General features: G+C 34.3%; 1 protein-coding gene across 2 annotated transcripts in view; it reads left to right on the forward strand.

The window, feature by feature from the left end:
• carmil2 (capping protein regulator and myosin 1 linker 2) overlaps positions 1–17025 on the forward strand; it is a 118711-nt gene that overhangs the window by 41431 nt on the left and 60255 nt on the right. For both annotated transcript variants that reach the window (XM_039763036.1, XM_039763037.1), the window contains exons 7-20: positions 745–815; positions 1989–2062; positions 3934–4009; positions 4137–4225; positions 5074–5168; positions 5840–5926; positions 6083–6192; positions 7905–7982; positions 8730–8806; positions 8895–8999; positions 12335–12404; positions 13941–14022; positions 14811–14907; positions 16799–16853. In XM_039763036.1, the coding sequence (XP_039618970.1) occupies positions 745–815; positions 1989–2062; positions 3934–4009; positions 4137–4225; positions 5074–5168; positions 5840–5926; positions 6083–6192; positions 7905–7982; positions 8730–8806; positions 8895–8999; positions 12335–12404; positions 13941–14022; positions 14811–14907; positions 16799–16853 (1166 nt within the window). The remainder of the gene's footprint in view (positions 1–744; positions 816–1988; positions 2063–3933; positions 4010–4136; positions 4226–5073; positions 5169–5839; positions 5927–6082; positions 6193–7904; positions 7983–8729; positions 8807–8894; positions 9000–12334; positions 12405–13940; positions 14023–14810; positions 14908–16798; positions 16854–17025) is intronic.

A 17025-nucleotide genomic window follows, 5' to 3' on the forward strand; every position in this document is an offset into this window, starting at 1 on the left:
AACTTATCTTCTGTCCCTTTTAAAAGAGGCAAATATCATCATAAAGAAATATGTAACCTTAGCTTCTTGATTAGGTGAAAAACTATAAGGTACAGAAACTGGATTTATTCAACTCTAACAAGGAAAAGTCTTAATCCCATCAGTACAGATACTGTAAAATGGATTGTCTCATCAATACAAGGATTCTTTCAGGTAGAGAGGCCTGCAGGTGTGACTATGTTGTATTGCTTTTCCTCTTTCCATTTCTCTTACATTCCATTCCAGTAGTAGAAGTGAAATAGATTTTCTATTCACTTGATCATATCACTTCCCCCTTTAACCTATGTCATTTAGAAAATCCGTTTTTTTTAGTTCCTTCTGTTTTTGAAATAATGAATGCTCATGAAGCACCCATTGACCTTTTCAAATTTCCACAAAACTCACAATTTAGTTAGTCTCATTATGTACAAATTAGAGGAAGAAGGCTGAAGTGTTTCAATGAAAATAATAATGTTTTTGTTCCATGCAGAGTTTTTGCTATAGGTTTTTCTTTAGGATATTGATGGAGACAAAAAGACTAGATCAAATTAAGCTTGTATAAGAATAGCGCCTTCTTTTGAAATAGCTAGGATGGTAAGACATGAATAATCGCGAATCCTGTCATTAATCCTGTCATGTTTTTGCTAGGATACAAGAGAAAATATAGTTTTCTAATATTTGCTTTCTTCATGAATATGTTAATATCCACTTTTTTTTACTTTTCAGGGGGATTTTCTGAAACATATGCAGCCTTGTGTGATTACAATGAATTCTCCTGTAGGGAAGAAATCCAGTGGGTAAATGGAAAGCTAGTCCCTACATTTGATTGAAATGATGTGGCCACTGTGTTTGATAAAAAATGAAATGTTAAATATGTCTACTGATCTTTTATATGAATACTGGCTACATTACCTGGTAATAGAATACATGTAAACATATTTATTATGATTTACCTTATGTGTATCCTCAGTGTTTGCCCTAGCCTTTCTTTGTTATCCTTGTGCATCTCAACCTGTGTTGGATGTTTTTTTCCTCTCTCAATTGTTTTCCCAAAAAGCCTACTTCTCAGACTTTGTCATTTTGAGGTGCTTTGCTTGCCTTCTGTCCACTTTTTGATTATCACCAATGGTAGATGGGCCCCTATTACCCGCTGTGAAAACATCATCTATATTCTTGTGAATGCTTCCTGTGTTTGAAGGCAACTCACAGTGCTTTTCTTACATTTTTCCTTGCCTGGATCTTCCTGCCTTTGTTGTGTTTGACTGAACAACCACTGTGAAACTGACCATTCAGACTGAAGCCAAAGTGATCTGACTCTATACTTGGTTCTTCTATTTGTGGCTATGCCTGGTAGAACCTCAGTGGAAGGTGCCTAGGAGAGAATGTTAAGAATGTGCCCAAACCACCTCAGAAGGCTTCTATTGATCTGGTGAAGAAATGGTTCAGCTCCAAGGTGCTCCCATATTATCCTTCTCCTCCCATGGACAGTCAGCCCAGAAACCCTACCCATGAAAATTATTTCATGTGTTTGCACGATATTATTACAGATGGGGATTTAGACAAAATTCCAGATTAATAGCCTTGTCTCTCTAAAACTTGATATCTCTCATTACAAATCTTTATTGTGGAGAGACTTGTGTTAATCAGTTATTATTAGTGCTATATGCTCCTGATGGTGTTACTCATTGCATATTGGTATAAGGGGAGGAAATAATTCTTATTAAATATTAAAGAACCTTGCCCAGAGCACGAATACTGAGCTCCACTCCTGGGGCAAAGTCTGAGCTTAGTGTTTACCTATGACTATCCAGTGGTCAGTTGACTCATGCATCAGAATCAGGCTGAAAAAGCTGTGTCGAGTGACTAAGTGGGCTAACCATCTTTAAGGCAAAAAGTAAAGGTGATAGACAAGAGTGAGAATAAGGAAACCTTTTTCAGGGATGAGTTTCATTGTTTTCTGCTGTTTCTAGGATGTAGACAACATCTACCACAGTCAGGAGAACCGGGAATTCAATCTACTAGATTTCAGCCATATGGAAAGCAGGTCAGTTAAAACTGTCATGGAGTTAATGAAAAGATATTTTGAAGGTACAGCTGTTATTTTGCTTCTCGGTATCTCCAATGTTGGCCTCATCCCGAGATATTTTATTAACAAGCAGTTTCATACAAAAACTTTCATTGCAAAGTTCCTATTTGTGATCCCCTGTCATTACTTCAGTTATGCTATCATAGTCAACAAAATATCAATTATATAAAAAAATCCTTTAAAGCAACAGGACTTTTTGGAGATGAGACTTTTTAAAAGAGAGATTTTTTCAAGTCCCGCGAGACGAGACTTTTGCCTTGAGATTTTTTCAAGTCACGGCCTCCTCTCAAACATTTTCAAACAAGACCACAATCCTCTCAACTCTCACTCGTGTGAATGCTTTTGTCAGACACACTTCCTGCGCTCTCAGTTCTTATACATTTTAACTTTTTCCTCACTTTAAATTCCCAAAAAAGAAGACGTATTATGTCAAAATCTTATTGAAGAAATTCATCACAAAGGTATCAACATAAAAAATGAGTACACGCACAGTGCTAGCACAGAGAAACGAGTAAGTCAGATGAATTAACACCAAAAATGTTGATCAGTTACACATCAAATTGGTTAATGCGTCCAAAAATGTTGCACGGTTACACAGCAAATTGGTTAAATGTGTGTGTTAAATCAATAGACTATGTTGAAACAGTTGGTGCTGATCGTGCTGAAGATGAAAACAACTTACAATATCATGAAGAATATCTACAACCGTTAACAATGTCCAGTCTTACAATGCAACAAATTACTGTAGAAAGAAAGATGTATCCAAGAAAGGCAATGTAGTATATCTTCTGTGGATAACATTAGACAACAAAGGAGATCTTGATATGCTATTCATATTAAAATATTAACAGTTTCCGGTTAGAATAGCTTTTTCAAAGACAATTAACAAATCTCAGAGCCAAGCATTTGAAAAAGTCATTTTATTTAATATAGGGAAAGAAACAAAATTCAATCATGGGCAGTTATACATCGCCTTATGTAACAATTCCCATGAAAATAAAAATCTGTTTAAATTGTACATCCGCATCCCCTTTCATGAGTAGCAGAACCGAAAAGAAGGTAGCAAGTATCGCAGGCCATGGGGTTGAAGAGTGAAGCGAGGTAGTGGAGTCACACAGAAGATTCTGAAGCCAGTAGCAACTGTGCTTATATGCAGCCAAATTTGTATTTAACATGGTATAATATGAGATTATAGGACATTTTGTAAGTGTACATGAGATAAGTTTATTACAGTCAAAACTTAAAATGTCACTAGGATCTTACTTTTTATTTTTTTGTATGAAGTGTATAATTACACAGCAGTTCATAACATGATAGGAACATGTTTGTGGTTTGGGTTTGCTTCTCTGAAATGATATGGCATTTTTAAGTGAGACAATGTATAAAAAGAGATTCTAATGAAGACCCCTTACAATGAGACACTTGTTATAGTTAAATAATACCTGCTTAATTTGTGCAATGAAAGACATCATACTGTATAATATTGTTATGTATATGCCATTCACAAAATTCTTAAAGCTTGCATTTTTAATAGTGTTTGAACATATTATTTGGGGAAATCATGGTCACCTGTACAATATGCCAATTCATATGCAGAATGAAATACATAGCTGTGCTAGTAGACATTAACTAATCTTCACAGGTGCAAGACAATTCTGTACATAATTTAAATACTGTTCATCTTGAAAATTAAATGAGTCTTGTCAGGTAAGCTATAAGTAAAGGTGTTATAATTAATCAGGTTGAGAAACAGTTCTAGTAAGAAACAGGGTGCGCTGAAATAAATGAATTCACGAGGTGTTCATTTTGTCCCTTCATTTGTTCCACAGGGATGTGGCTTTGGCTGTGGCTGCCCTTTCATTCAATCAGTGGTTTACAAAGATATATTGCAAAGATTTTAAACTGGTAAGCTATTCTCAAGAAATAAAAATACATTATTATATTGGTAGAGAAATCATTTTACAACCAGTTTAAAATTTTGATTTAGATTATTTCCAAGGCAGACTCATTGAAATCACCATTTATTTTTCAGAGTTCTGAGGTACTAGAACAAGTTCTTTACATGATCAATAGGTCTCCAAAGTTGGAAGAAGTTAGCCTGGAAAACTGTGGCCTGAAAATGTATGTAAATTCTCAATATATGCTCAGTTTATTCTTATAGCATGAGCTTTATCAATAAAAATATGGTACTCTCTCCAATGTAAATAAACAAGAAGTACACACAATTTTATATATAGTAGTAATGCCATGATGAACATCATTTGGCAGAGTTGTGTTTTATAGTCCAACACTTCAGTGTACTTGGCTACACCACCAAAAGGTGTTTCTGGTTCAGAATCAAGTTTTCTCTGGTTTAAAACTGTGTAGTCTAGAGGGTAAAGAATGTGAAGCCACCAAAACCATGTCATCCCAGTTCTCTGGGATCTGGAGGTTGTTGGTTGAAAAAATAGAGGTTTCAGGTCAACTGCTCGGTTTAGCCATTGTATTCTTGTTTAACTTTTGAGTCAAGTGATCTAACTAGTTTTTTCCTTTCAGGAGAAAATTGTGCAGTGCATTGCTAAAAAGGACTTCACCAAATGTTTACATAGTGCAGTCATTACAGCATACAGTATACTCAAAGTTTCATATAGTGTGCACTGTTTAAGTAGCCAATGACAACTCATATCTTTTATATATTTCTGGTTTTGGAAAACAAAACTTTCTACTGAAATAAATATTCAATGGTCATCTTACTATATACGGGTCAATTTAGCTGAAAATTTAACAAGCTTTAATTTTAAATTCTGTCATCTATGGCTGTTATAGAATTGCACCTGTACCAAGTCTGCTTTCGTGTGTCATATTCTGATTTTAGTAGGTTTTTAAATGATGGCAGGTCTTCAGGGGATACATTACTTGGACAAGACTTCCTGGCACAAGAACTTTTGGACAATACAGACAGGCTAAACTCTAAAGGTTTTTTTTTGCAGGGATTTTGCCTTGAAGATGGCTCAAGCATTGAGGGAGCATACTTGTTCAGCTTTACACATGGTTACCTTAGCTGGTAATCAGATAGAAGACAGAGGTGGGTCAGAAATCATTTAATAACATGCTATGTGAATCAGTACAATTGCAGGAATTATGTACTTGTGTGCCTTGATTGAGTGTTTTTGATGATCAGAAAAAAAGAAATAACTGAACTGTGGAGACATGCAGACTTTACATAGTGGGCAAATGATTCCTGAATTTTACACATAGTAAGCTGTGGCTAAATTTACAGTAGACAGATGCTTAAGAACTTAGATGGGGACTATTTTGAAAAGGAATGGACACATATATTAGAATGGTACATACGGTTATTAAATTCAGTAAATAAGATTCTGAAATTCAAGTTAACAGAAAAAAAGAGAGAGCATAAAGTCAATTATGGATAAGTGAACAAGGCTAATTTGCTGAGACTGGTGAGACGCTGAAAGGCATTTTTAGGAATGGATGGAAAATAGTGATACCGTTACTTCTTGAGAAGTTTTGTATAGAAACACTGTTGAAGTAACATGTTTGTTAATTATCAGGAAGAGTTTGAAATTATTTGGTGAGTGCCAGATTAGAATGTTTGTGAATGAAGGTGACTGAATGGTGCCAAATTCATTGACGTAAAGTCAACAAGCTAAGTGGCAGAATGAGAAACCATGGTGTTTTTTATACGTTTACTTTTTCTAGTGGCTTCAATAATCATGTTTTGTCTGTTTATCAAAGGTGCTGCGACTTTGTGCCAGGAATTTGAAAATCTTACCAGCGGACTAGCTCATATATCTTTCTCCAGATGCAATCTGAGTCCCAAAGGTGAGGCATACAGAGCTGATTATGACTCTTCTTTGGCTGATTTTCTTTTCCTGTATTTCAGCAGAAGTACTCTTTTCTGTTGTAGATACCAGCATCTTTTTTATAATTCGTGTATGATAAAGCAATAATAAGGTTTCTCATTTTGTTTTCTTTTAGGACTGAATGCTCTAGGTCAGGCTCTCACAACAAACAAATCATTCTCAAACTCACTGCGTTATCTTGATTTGTCTGGCAATCCAGGACTACTCTCTACTGAAGAAGCCAATGTAAGTCTTAATACTAAATAATGGAGATAGTGCTTTCTTTAAGGGGATTTGTTAACCTTATATGTTACCCATGTATCATTTTCTAATGAAAAGCTGCTACGGGATCAAGTTATGTAATGAATAGAGAACTGAGTTAACTATATTGAATCTATGTGTTAAAGGGTAGGCTGCATTAACTATGCTGAGAAATAAGACAAACCTGGACTGAAATAAAAAATCACAGGAAAAAAGGGCAAAAAAACCCTACCCATGCTTTGGTATAAATCCTTCACAGTGCCTAAATAAAATTCAGGTTCACTGTTCAGTAGGAGAGAAGAAGTACCGGCATCACTAAATTATATTCATTGACATTATAGTGAATTTCATGTGGCCATATTACAATAAACCACAGCTGATGAATAGCATACAGTCAGCTCAAGTATTAACGAAGTTCAGGGAAGATTGATGCAAACAAGACATTTAGGCCAATAAACCGCATAAATACCAATTCCACATTGGTATCAGTTCCTATTCTGTGATTTCATGATATTATCAAGTTGAAATTTAACAGTTCAAACTCAATATTTAAAGTAAATTCATGTTTCTATAGATGAAGAAATACTTTCCAGCTTGTTTGTGCAAAATTTACTCTTAACCAGTTTCCCTGTGTTCTTGTTTTAAAGGAACAGCTGACATCTACTCTATAAAATGCTAAACTTATTATTATAAAATTTTACACTACTCTGTAGAATTGTAAATTTCCTTTATATTTTTAAATGGTTTCTAATGTCACCTCCATAGTGCTTTGTCTGTAAAGTAGTATGTCTTATGGCTCATCTCCCTCAGTCTTCTATCATAGCTGATCCTCTGAAGTCCTGATATTAATTTAGACATTTGGAATATTTTTTTTTTATGTAGTGAAGATTAATTCATATTAATTAGCATTTCTGTTTTTCTGCCTGCTGGTAAGTGACCTAAAGACATTACCTTGATTTTTTCAATATTTCAGCCTTATTAAAGAATTTATTTAAGAATAACAAAATGAAATATCCTATTTGTCCTTTAAAATCTATAGTTTGTTAACATGTTCAATACTGTATTACAGAAACATCCCCTTTTTCCAGCCGATTGAGAGTTTCTTGTCTGGAAATTTAAAATTAATCACTGTTTTTTTTTTTTTTTCTTTCAATCATTAAGGTTATTCTCCCAGATTTAGACTTGCAACTTTCAAAAACACAGTACAACCATAATTTGCACATACAAGTGAGAGAATAACAGGCCCTAAGTATCAAATGTATAGGCTTAGCACCAGATCGGCAAGCAGAAGGTGCATTTTCATACAACAGAAGACAAAATGAGACTTCTTTTGGTTATTGACACGTGGTTTTTTCTATTGTTAACATGTAAACTGCTTGATTCAGAATTTATCCTTGTTTCCTTTCCCATTTGCCATGTACACAAAGATGAATGTGCCCTTCAAATCGGATTTTGAATATCTTCTACATAGATTCTTAATTGTTGAAATTGTACTTGATCATGCATGACAAATAAATTTTATATTGGTTTCAGAGGAAGCAGCATCTGATCGTATATTGCATTGCTGCAAATGTTGAAACATTTATTTGAATGTGACATCTTTTACATATAGACTCCTGACTTTCAACCTTGGCAAAACACTTTAGCTCAAAAAAAGACAGAGGGTTTGCTAATGATTTATTCTTTTCTTTTCCAAGGATTTATTTTTGTTTTTATCTTGCTCAAATATACTGACCCATCTGGATCTTTCTGCAACTGATTGTCCTCTTCCTCCTGTAAGTATATATTAACTGATCAGGCATTACATAAGTTGCTAAAAACCTTTCAATTAATTTCAACCAGTTAACTGTACCAAGCAGGATTTTCATTCAGTAAAGATAAATCCTTTTGCTGCTAAATAAGGTCAGAATATTAATTCTAAGTGAGATCATGAATATCAATGAAGATAATTTGACATATTCTAAAATTACTCATTAAAACTAATGAAATATAAAAGTAATAAATGTAATAAAAATTACATTTTTATCCTTTCTTGAAGTCAATTTAAGTCATTGGCATGTATTAGTTCTATTATGTAATAGTTCTACACTAGTCAATAAAAAGCTAATACATTACAAGATAACCAGTTAATAAAGATCCATGCATCCATTTTGAACTGTAACCACTTCATAAAAGCCAAACAAACCAGTCATTTAATCTGTACCAAAGCATTCAGATGTCCTTTTACAGAATCTGACTTGGCTCAAAAGTAGATCAAAAAATAGAGTGATGACGTTCATAATAAAAAACAATACACAGTTTTCACTTTTGTATAAAGCCAGTTAATAAAAACTAATGTAGACTGTCAGAAAATGTCAGTGAAGTCTGTGTATAACATTTAAGCAGTTCATAAACATGGTCATTGGATGACTCATTTTGATAACTAGTACTTGTATGTTTCAAAGGCAGTGGACATTAACAATTAGGACTTTCCTAAAGTCAACCAGATTGTTTTACCCTAACAAAACCATATATTCTTTTAGTTGTTTGTAGCTTTGTCTGTGGGATGCTGCTCCAAACTCTCATATCTGAACGTTTCTAAGAATATTTACTCCCATAAGTAAGTTCTGTCTCAAATGGTTTCTTAGCACAATTATGTGGCTACAGGAGATAGTGATGTTTATTCAGTGCTCTTGTTCTAATCTTAGAAAGGCACGAGATATACCTGAGTCTCTTAAAGACTTCTTCTGTGGGTGTAAGGAACTCAAGTTCATGGGTTTTTCTGGCACAAAGATTCCTTCTGAGGCCCTCCGGTAAGTTCCTTCCTTTCTTCCTTTCTTGAGCAGTAATAGTGTGTATTGATCTTTATAGCTTAATGCAGTTGATGATAATGATTTGATTCTGATAACTTCCTCTCTGGTAAATTAAACTGCTATTTTAATTGCCTATTCCTTCAAAATAATGAGACACATTATTATCTCTCATTTATATATACAGTCGCGATGTGATGGGTTACATCTGAACCAGAAGGGCACCAATATGTTGGATAGGTGTATGAGTAGGTTAGTCGAGGGTTGTTTAAACTAGGGAATTGGGGGTTCAGGGAGTTTAGGACAGTCCAGGTTTATAATTAAACATGGAGGAACAAACAGTGTAAAAATAAAAATGCATAGTAATGTAAGTTCAAACCCAATCTTTAAATGTAAAAGTAAAAGGACTAATATATTAAAAATAGCTTGCCTTAATGCCAGAAGCATCAAAAATAATACAAGTGAGTTGTATGTAGAGGAGCATAATTATGATATTATAGCAATAACGGAAACCTGGTTAAATAACAATGATGGGGGTGAGTATAACATAGAGGGATACACATTTTTTAGGAAGGACAGACGGAACAGAAAAGCAGGTGGGGTTGCTGTTTATGTCAAACAGATTTTAAACACAAGTCATCTTCAGTTGCACGAGCAGCCCTATCTTAATGAGGACATTTGCTTAGCCTGGAAAGTATTAGGGAAGGAGGCATTATTTTAGGAGTGTGTTATAGACCGCCCAATACAGACAGTAATTTAAGACACATCTTTTTAATAATATTAAAAAGGAAAATTTACAGGACATGTTATAGGCATCTGTGGTGGGCTGGTACCCAGGCCAGGGATTTGTTCCTGCCTTGTGCCCTGTGTTGGCTGGGATTGGCTCCAGCAGAACCCTGTGACCCTGTGTTAGGATATAGTGTGTCAGAGAATGACTGACTGACTATTATAGTCATGGGTGACTTTAACTATCTGAATATTAACTGGGATAACCTTATAAATAGCGGAGCACAAGAGCAGAGTTTTTTTTGAAGTAGTAAATGACTATTTTTCAACACAGTATGTTAAAGCACCAATACAGCGTGAAGACTATATAGATTTAGTATTTTGTAATATTCAGGATTGAATTGAGGGTGTAGAGGTGACTGAACCACTAGGGTCTAGTGACCATAATATAATACAATTTCAGTGTTTTGTAAGAGTGTGGAGGCAAGGACTAAAACTGTTAAGTTTAACTTTGGTATGGCAAATTATGAGCAAATGCGGAAATGTCGAAGGAGAATTGACTGGGATAAGGTTTTAAGTGTGGAGGCATTTGAGGAGCAGGGGAATATTTTTAAAAATGTTTTACATGTAATGAAGGACAGGTACATACCTAAATTTGGAATTAATATGAAATTAAAAAAACTCTGAAGTTGGTTAATAAAAAGTTAAAAAGGAAGCTGCAAAGGAAAAAAGCAGATGTATAAGACATTTAAGATTAATAACTCCAGTGTGAATTGTAGGGCATATGAGAACATGAGGGCAACCATTAAGAAGGCTATTAGGGAGGCTAAAAAACAGTTGGAAAAGAATATAGCAGATAAGATAAAAGATGACTCTAAGAGATTGTTTCAGTATTTTAGTAGTAAAAGTCAAGGAGGAGGTTAAGTGGATCAGGAATAATAAAGGGGAATTAAAAAATACAGACAGTGAAATAGCGAATGCTCTAAATTAGCATTTTTCTGAGGTCTTCAGAAGTGACGAGGAAGATAACCTCCCAGCGGTAAATGGGACTACTAAGGAGGTACTGATTGATTTTCAAACTGTAGAAATTTTGAAGGACTGGAAAATGGCAAATATTATCCAATTATATAAAAGGGTAACCAGGCAGATCCAAGCAACTACAGGCCAGTAAGGGTAACATGCAACACAGGAATATTAATGGTAGGAATTATTAATTATACGATTGAGCAGCACATGGCAAGTACAGGAGCTTTACTGAACAGTTAGCATGGGATTGGAAGAGGGAGATCTTGTTTTACTAATATGCTGAAATTCTATGAGGAAGCAACAAAAGAGTGTGATCAAAGAGGAGCTTATGATATTATTTATCTGGACTTTTGGAAAGCATTTCATAAGGTGCCACATCAAACTGAAAAGAATTGGGAGTTTAGGGTGATATTTTTAGGTGGATGCAGAATTGGCTCAGAAACAGGAAGCAGAGGGTGATGGTGCGAGGACCTTTATCAGAATTGGCTGGTGTTAAGAGTGGTGTTCCACAGTGGTCAGCGCTAGGGCCACTGCTGTTTTTAATATATATAAATGATTTTGATTGAAATTTAAGTAAAAAACTGGTTATGTTTGCAGATGATACCAAGAAAGGTGGATTGGCAGATAATCTGGGTCCATTAAATCATTACAGAGTGACATGGACAACATACAAGCTTTGGCAGATTTGTCACAAATGAAGTTTAATGTCAGTAAATGTAAAGTATTATATATAGGAAGTAAAAATGTTAGGTTTGAATGTACAATGCGAAGTCTGAAAATCGAGAGTACACCTTATGAGAAGGATTTAGGAGTAACAGTGGACTCTATGCAATCAACTTCCTCACAGTGGTCAGAAAATCCATTAGGAAGGCTAATGGGTTAGATTATATAGCACGGTGTATAGAGTACAAGTTCAAGGAGGTTATGCTCAAGCTTTATAATGCATTGGTTAGACCTCATCTAGATAACTGTGTGCAGTTTTAGTCTCCAGACTACAAAAAGAACATAACAGTGCTAGAAAAGGTCCAGAGAAGCGCGCCTAGGCTCATTTATTGGGCTACAGGGGATGAATTATGAAGAAGGATTAAAAGAGCTGAGCCTTTTCAGTTTAAGCAAAAGAAGATTAAGAGGTGACACCATTGATGTGTGTAAAATTATGAAGGGAATTAGTACAGTGGATCAAGACTGTTATTTTAAAATGAGTTTATCAAGAACAAGGAGACACAGTTGGAAACTTGTTAAGGGTATGTTTTGCACAAACATTAGGAAGCTTTTCTTTACACAGAGAACCATAGACATTTGGAATAAGCTACCAAGCAGCATGTTGGACAATAAGATTTTAAGAACTTGTCTAGGCCTTGTCTAGATTTTTCTAATGTTCTAATATATATTGACTGACTCAAAGACTTAACAACTATACCAGAAGGCTTAATGTCGCAGTCTGTAAAAGACCACAAGTGTGGCATCTTTCTAAACTAATCATAGATTTAACTCTATTAAAGTAACAAAAACTATTATTATTAGTTCCATGAACTCTTTTGGATGTTTAAATTCACCTGCGAATCAATCATCTTTTCATTTAACAGAATATTGCTTCAAAGTCTGGCCAGCAACAGATATCTGTCAGATTTGGAACTGGATCTAAGCTACTGTGAGGTAAGGGCTATGAGAAAAACCAGCAGAACCTCTGTCTTCAACTTATACTGCATATACTGTATATATAAATATATCTATCTGTATATATATATATATATATATATATATATATATATATATATATATATATATATATATATATATATATATATATATATATATGATGACCCAGCTCCCCCCACCTAATTTTGCTATATATTGCCTTTGATTCTTGTATGTCTAAGCATTATCCTCTGATGAAGGCTTCTGTTAGGGGCTGAAAGCTCAGGAATAAAAACTACTTTATGATACGTGATTACTTTTTTCTCCCTTTGTGGATCTCCAGCTGCTAATATATATATATATATATATATATATATATATATATATATATATATATATATATATATATATATATATATAGACATACGGACCACAGAATTGACAGTTGTTTTACTGAGGTCATCTTGATTTCCCGACTTCCCCAGTTTTCATTAGCTATATCTAAACCTTTTAAACTCTAACCTTGATATTATTTAGTCAGTTATTCCTAATTGCAGACTATAAATATTTTAAGTAGCAAGCTGGTGTATGTGACCAATTACTTAATATACAGGACTTCTTTTTTCTGAAAGCAGGAAAGAAAACCATTTATTCAAATAGTCTATTTTCACTAATAGCACATGCTGCATTGTACATGGTTGATTTCAAAAACTTTATGAAGAACTAAAATTATATTGTCACTTAAAAACACATTTCAGAATGCCAGCTGAATATGTCAATATGCTCTTGCATGTACTAGCAACTAGGATTTTGCAGTACATTGAAGTGTATTCTTCAAATTATGCCTTTATTATTTAAACTACATTTTTCAGATGTTATACTTTTCTCATTCTAAATAGTACAGGTAAGTATTTAATAGGTTAGAATAATGGAGTTCCTTTCAAAATGAAATATGTGAACTGTAAGACTGTTATTTTTACGAGGCACGTTCAAAAAGTTTCCACACTTTTATATTTATTGTTGGAAATGGTGACAGCAGGAGGAGTAGTAATTGGGCATTAAAAAGCTGGTACAATGCTGGGAAAATTGCATCGCAAACAAAGGTGACTATGTAGAAAAGTGATGTCATTTGTTTTTGAAATTTTTAATAGAGTTAAAAAAAAAATGTGGGAATTTTTTTGAATGTCCCTCGTATCTTTAAAAATGTTTTTAAAAATTGAATTCCTTTATTTTCTTGTTTAACTACTTTGACTATATATTATTATCCAGCAATCTTGTGAACTGTACCATAATAAAACTGAAAAGATATTGCCCTCACTTGAAGGTGCTTGCAATTTTATTTATTGTTTCATTTGAATGCTGTATCCATTTTCCAACCCGCTGTATGTTGTGTCTGAGTTCAGGTATTCTTTTCTACTCTGTGACTTGATTGCAGTGTCTCAGACTTTGGATATATATTATTTTTTAAAGGTATAAGTGAAAGGACATGCTTTGGTGATATGAGGTAGTACTATAGTGCTTCCCAGTGTATTTTTTTTCTTGTTTTTTTCGTAGTTGAGGTCACCTGGTGCACAAGTCATCCAAGATCACATATTTGAGGCCAATGCCATTGGGAGCTTAGACTTGTCAGATAATGGTAGGTGAGAATGTGTTCTTGATTGTCATGTCAATTTCTGATCTACGTTCCATTTTCAGTAGCCTAGAGTTGCATATATCTAACACTATTCTAAGATGATCGTGTAGCCTCCAAGAGCTCTCTCACAGAATAATAACAAAATCACTATGTATAATGTATTGTCTCCCATTGATATAGAACGTTATGACTGATAAGAGATTAATTTGGGCTCAATGCAAATTATTCAGTGCATCCGTTGTTGAGCCGTCATTACTTTTAACATGTACGCATTTGACTTGTTTATTTGTGCATCAGCATGAAGACCACAAAATCTTTCTAGAATGCCCTTGCTGTTTATTGTGGCGGTGATCTTTTCAACAACAGTCACTTTCAGGCAGTTAAGCTACAGTAGTTTCATAAATTATAAGTACATTAATGCACAAAATGTCCTGTAGTAATACACCATTATGATATTGTGCATATAAAAACCTATATTCTTCTTGATCCAGTAATAGGTCGTACATTTTACAAAAGATCAATGATTCTTAGCTTCTCTGTATGAAAACTACAATTTCTATAGAGATAATCTCATATTCTGTGATTTAAATGAAAGTTAGTCAAATCACTTATATCTTTTGGGTTAACAGTTTAGTTGATTTAAATAACCAAGAAGTTTAAATTCATTTATATTGGCTTGTCAAGTTATCAAGGAGCTTTTATTACAATGATTTAAGTACATGAACTAATTTGGCTTTAGTGGCAGTCCCTTATTTATTTATATCACTTACCCTGTTTTGTGCCTTATGCAGGATTTGATAGTGACATGGTGACCTTGGTTCTGTCCATTGGAAGAAGTCAGTCCATCCGCCATCTCTCTCTTGGAAAGAATTTTGGGATGAAGTCTAAGTGAGTCTGGTTTTGAACGGCTTAGCGGTGATCTGTAACCCCACCTTTCTTTAAGTTCACATATACACTAGTGTTTCTGACTACAAAATATGATGGAGCTTTATTATGAAGTGCATAAGTATTAAAGTTTAATGGTAGACGTTTTGACATTCTTTCCAGTATCTATGAGCCTTCATATGTAGGTAAAGGTGATGAGATTAAGTTGTAGTACACTTTCATGCGCTAGATCCATGTTCAGCACAATATAATTTGTACCAGAGAAGTGACACACAAACAAATTTTATATTTTGTGATTTTAAGGAAAAGCATGGTAAAATGAAATCCATTCACCAATTAGTGCTTGATTTTAGGAGTACAGCTGGCACTTTTAACACTTTTCCATTTGTAGTATTAAAAACAATGTGAAGTAGTATTCATTAAAGACAAGGGTACAACCAAGAAGACTATGGGCTGTTCTGCTGTAATCTACTGTAAGAAAGAGAATACCATACTGACAGTGACAGAGCATCAGGAGCAGGAGCTGCAAAAGGTAGCAAATTCTGACATGTCTGGTTTTTCCAGAGTTGAATTCTTCAGAGATTCCAGAATGTGGTGAGACAGAGAGGCACCCAGAAAGGATAGGAAAGCAGGTCTCAGAATGCTAGAGGGTAGCTTCAGTTTGAGGTCCCCAAAGCACTACTGTTTACTGATGTACTTGGTAACCTATTCCATTTATCTATGATTCTGTCTCAAAAAATGTTTTTAACTTTATACAGAATTTTATCCTTAAACAGTTTCCATCTATGTTCTTGTTTTCTTGTTGAAGAAATAATTTAAAGTACATTATAAAATCCACAATACTGATTTGCTTAATAATTTTGAACTTCTGCATCGTATTATTGCTTAGTATCCATTTCCTAAAGCGAAAAGGTTCAACTTCTTCAATTTCTCCTTATAGCTCAAGCCATGCTGTCCTGGAATCAGTCTAATTGCTCTCCTTTAGACTTTCTCTAGCACTGCTTTTTCATTTTTGTAATATGGAGGTCAAAAATGGACAAGGTTTTATAGATAAAAATAGGTAGTACAGGGAATAAACATTTTCTTGTTTGACTGCTAGGGATTAGCACATTCTCCCTGACTGGAAGGAGTCGGTCAGTGTTGCCGAGTTAATGAAATGAGCAGTATAGAGACCACATGAAAGTGCCCACCCTTTTTTGAACTAGACATGTTTTGGGTTGTAGGGACACAGAAAAGGCTATAGGGTGTTCTAGCCAAGTGACCTATGGATAATGATTATCATCACTTCAGGCTACTGGTATTTGGAAGAGGTCAATGTCATACCAGAGAGAGTGAAAGAATGAGAAAACAATGAAAGATGGGAAGGAAAAAGTGTCTTTAGTAGTGTTTTGTTGGTTTTCAGGTGAATGAGTCATCACAGCAGTTAATGTCAAACCAAGTGTATTATAGGCTTGGAGGTAGTTAGTGTTTGATTTGGTTTAGTTCTTTTCTTTGCACTTTTAATTTACCCATATATTTATATATTTACCCATATTTACACATATTTTGTATTTTCTGTTATTTCAATTGATATTTTTAAATGTAATGATTTTGTGCTTTATTTCTGGTATGGAGAGATTCCAGGAGAGCACTTATTGTTTACAAAATGCAAGTTTTTTTTGTTTTAAGTGTAGAATTTGAAATGAAGTTTTCACCAATAAAATACCTGCTAGTGACATTTTGGTTAGTTACTTAAAGCCTGTTTCATACATTACCTGTGAATTGTAGACTGTAGGTAATTTATTCAGTTTCTGCTCCAAACTAAATTTTAACTTTGGTTGTAACTGAAAAGTGCTTGTGTAAAAGCATTTTGCAGTTATACTTTATTAATTACCTTTTTTTTTTTAAATTTTAGGGCCCTGGCAGATGTTCTTCACCGAATTGTCCAGCTAATTCAAGAGGAAGAGTGTGTAGGTCTCTTTTCTAAGCATGAATAATTTCAGAAAGGTCAGCTTTGGAATATGAGTCTGACTAATATTAACAGGGCTGGGGTGCTGTAATATAGGCATTGTGTTTATCATATTCTAAACTGTAGTATTTGTAGGCAAGAGAATCATGGAAGCTTTGTAAATATGTCTGCCA

Source organism: Polypterus senegalus, chromosome 9 (genome assembly GCF_016835505.1).
Source record: "Polypterus senegalus isolate Bchr_013 chromosome 9, ASM1683550v1, whole genome shotgun sequence".
NCBI classification, from domain to species: domain Eukaryota; kingdom Metazoa; phylum Chordata; class Cladistia; order Polypteriformes; family Polypteridae; genus Polypterus; species Polypterus senegalus.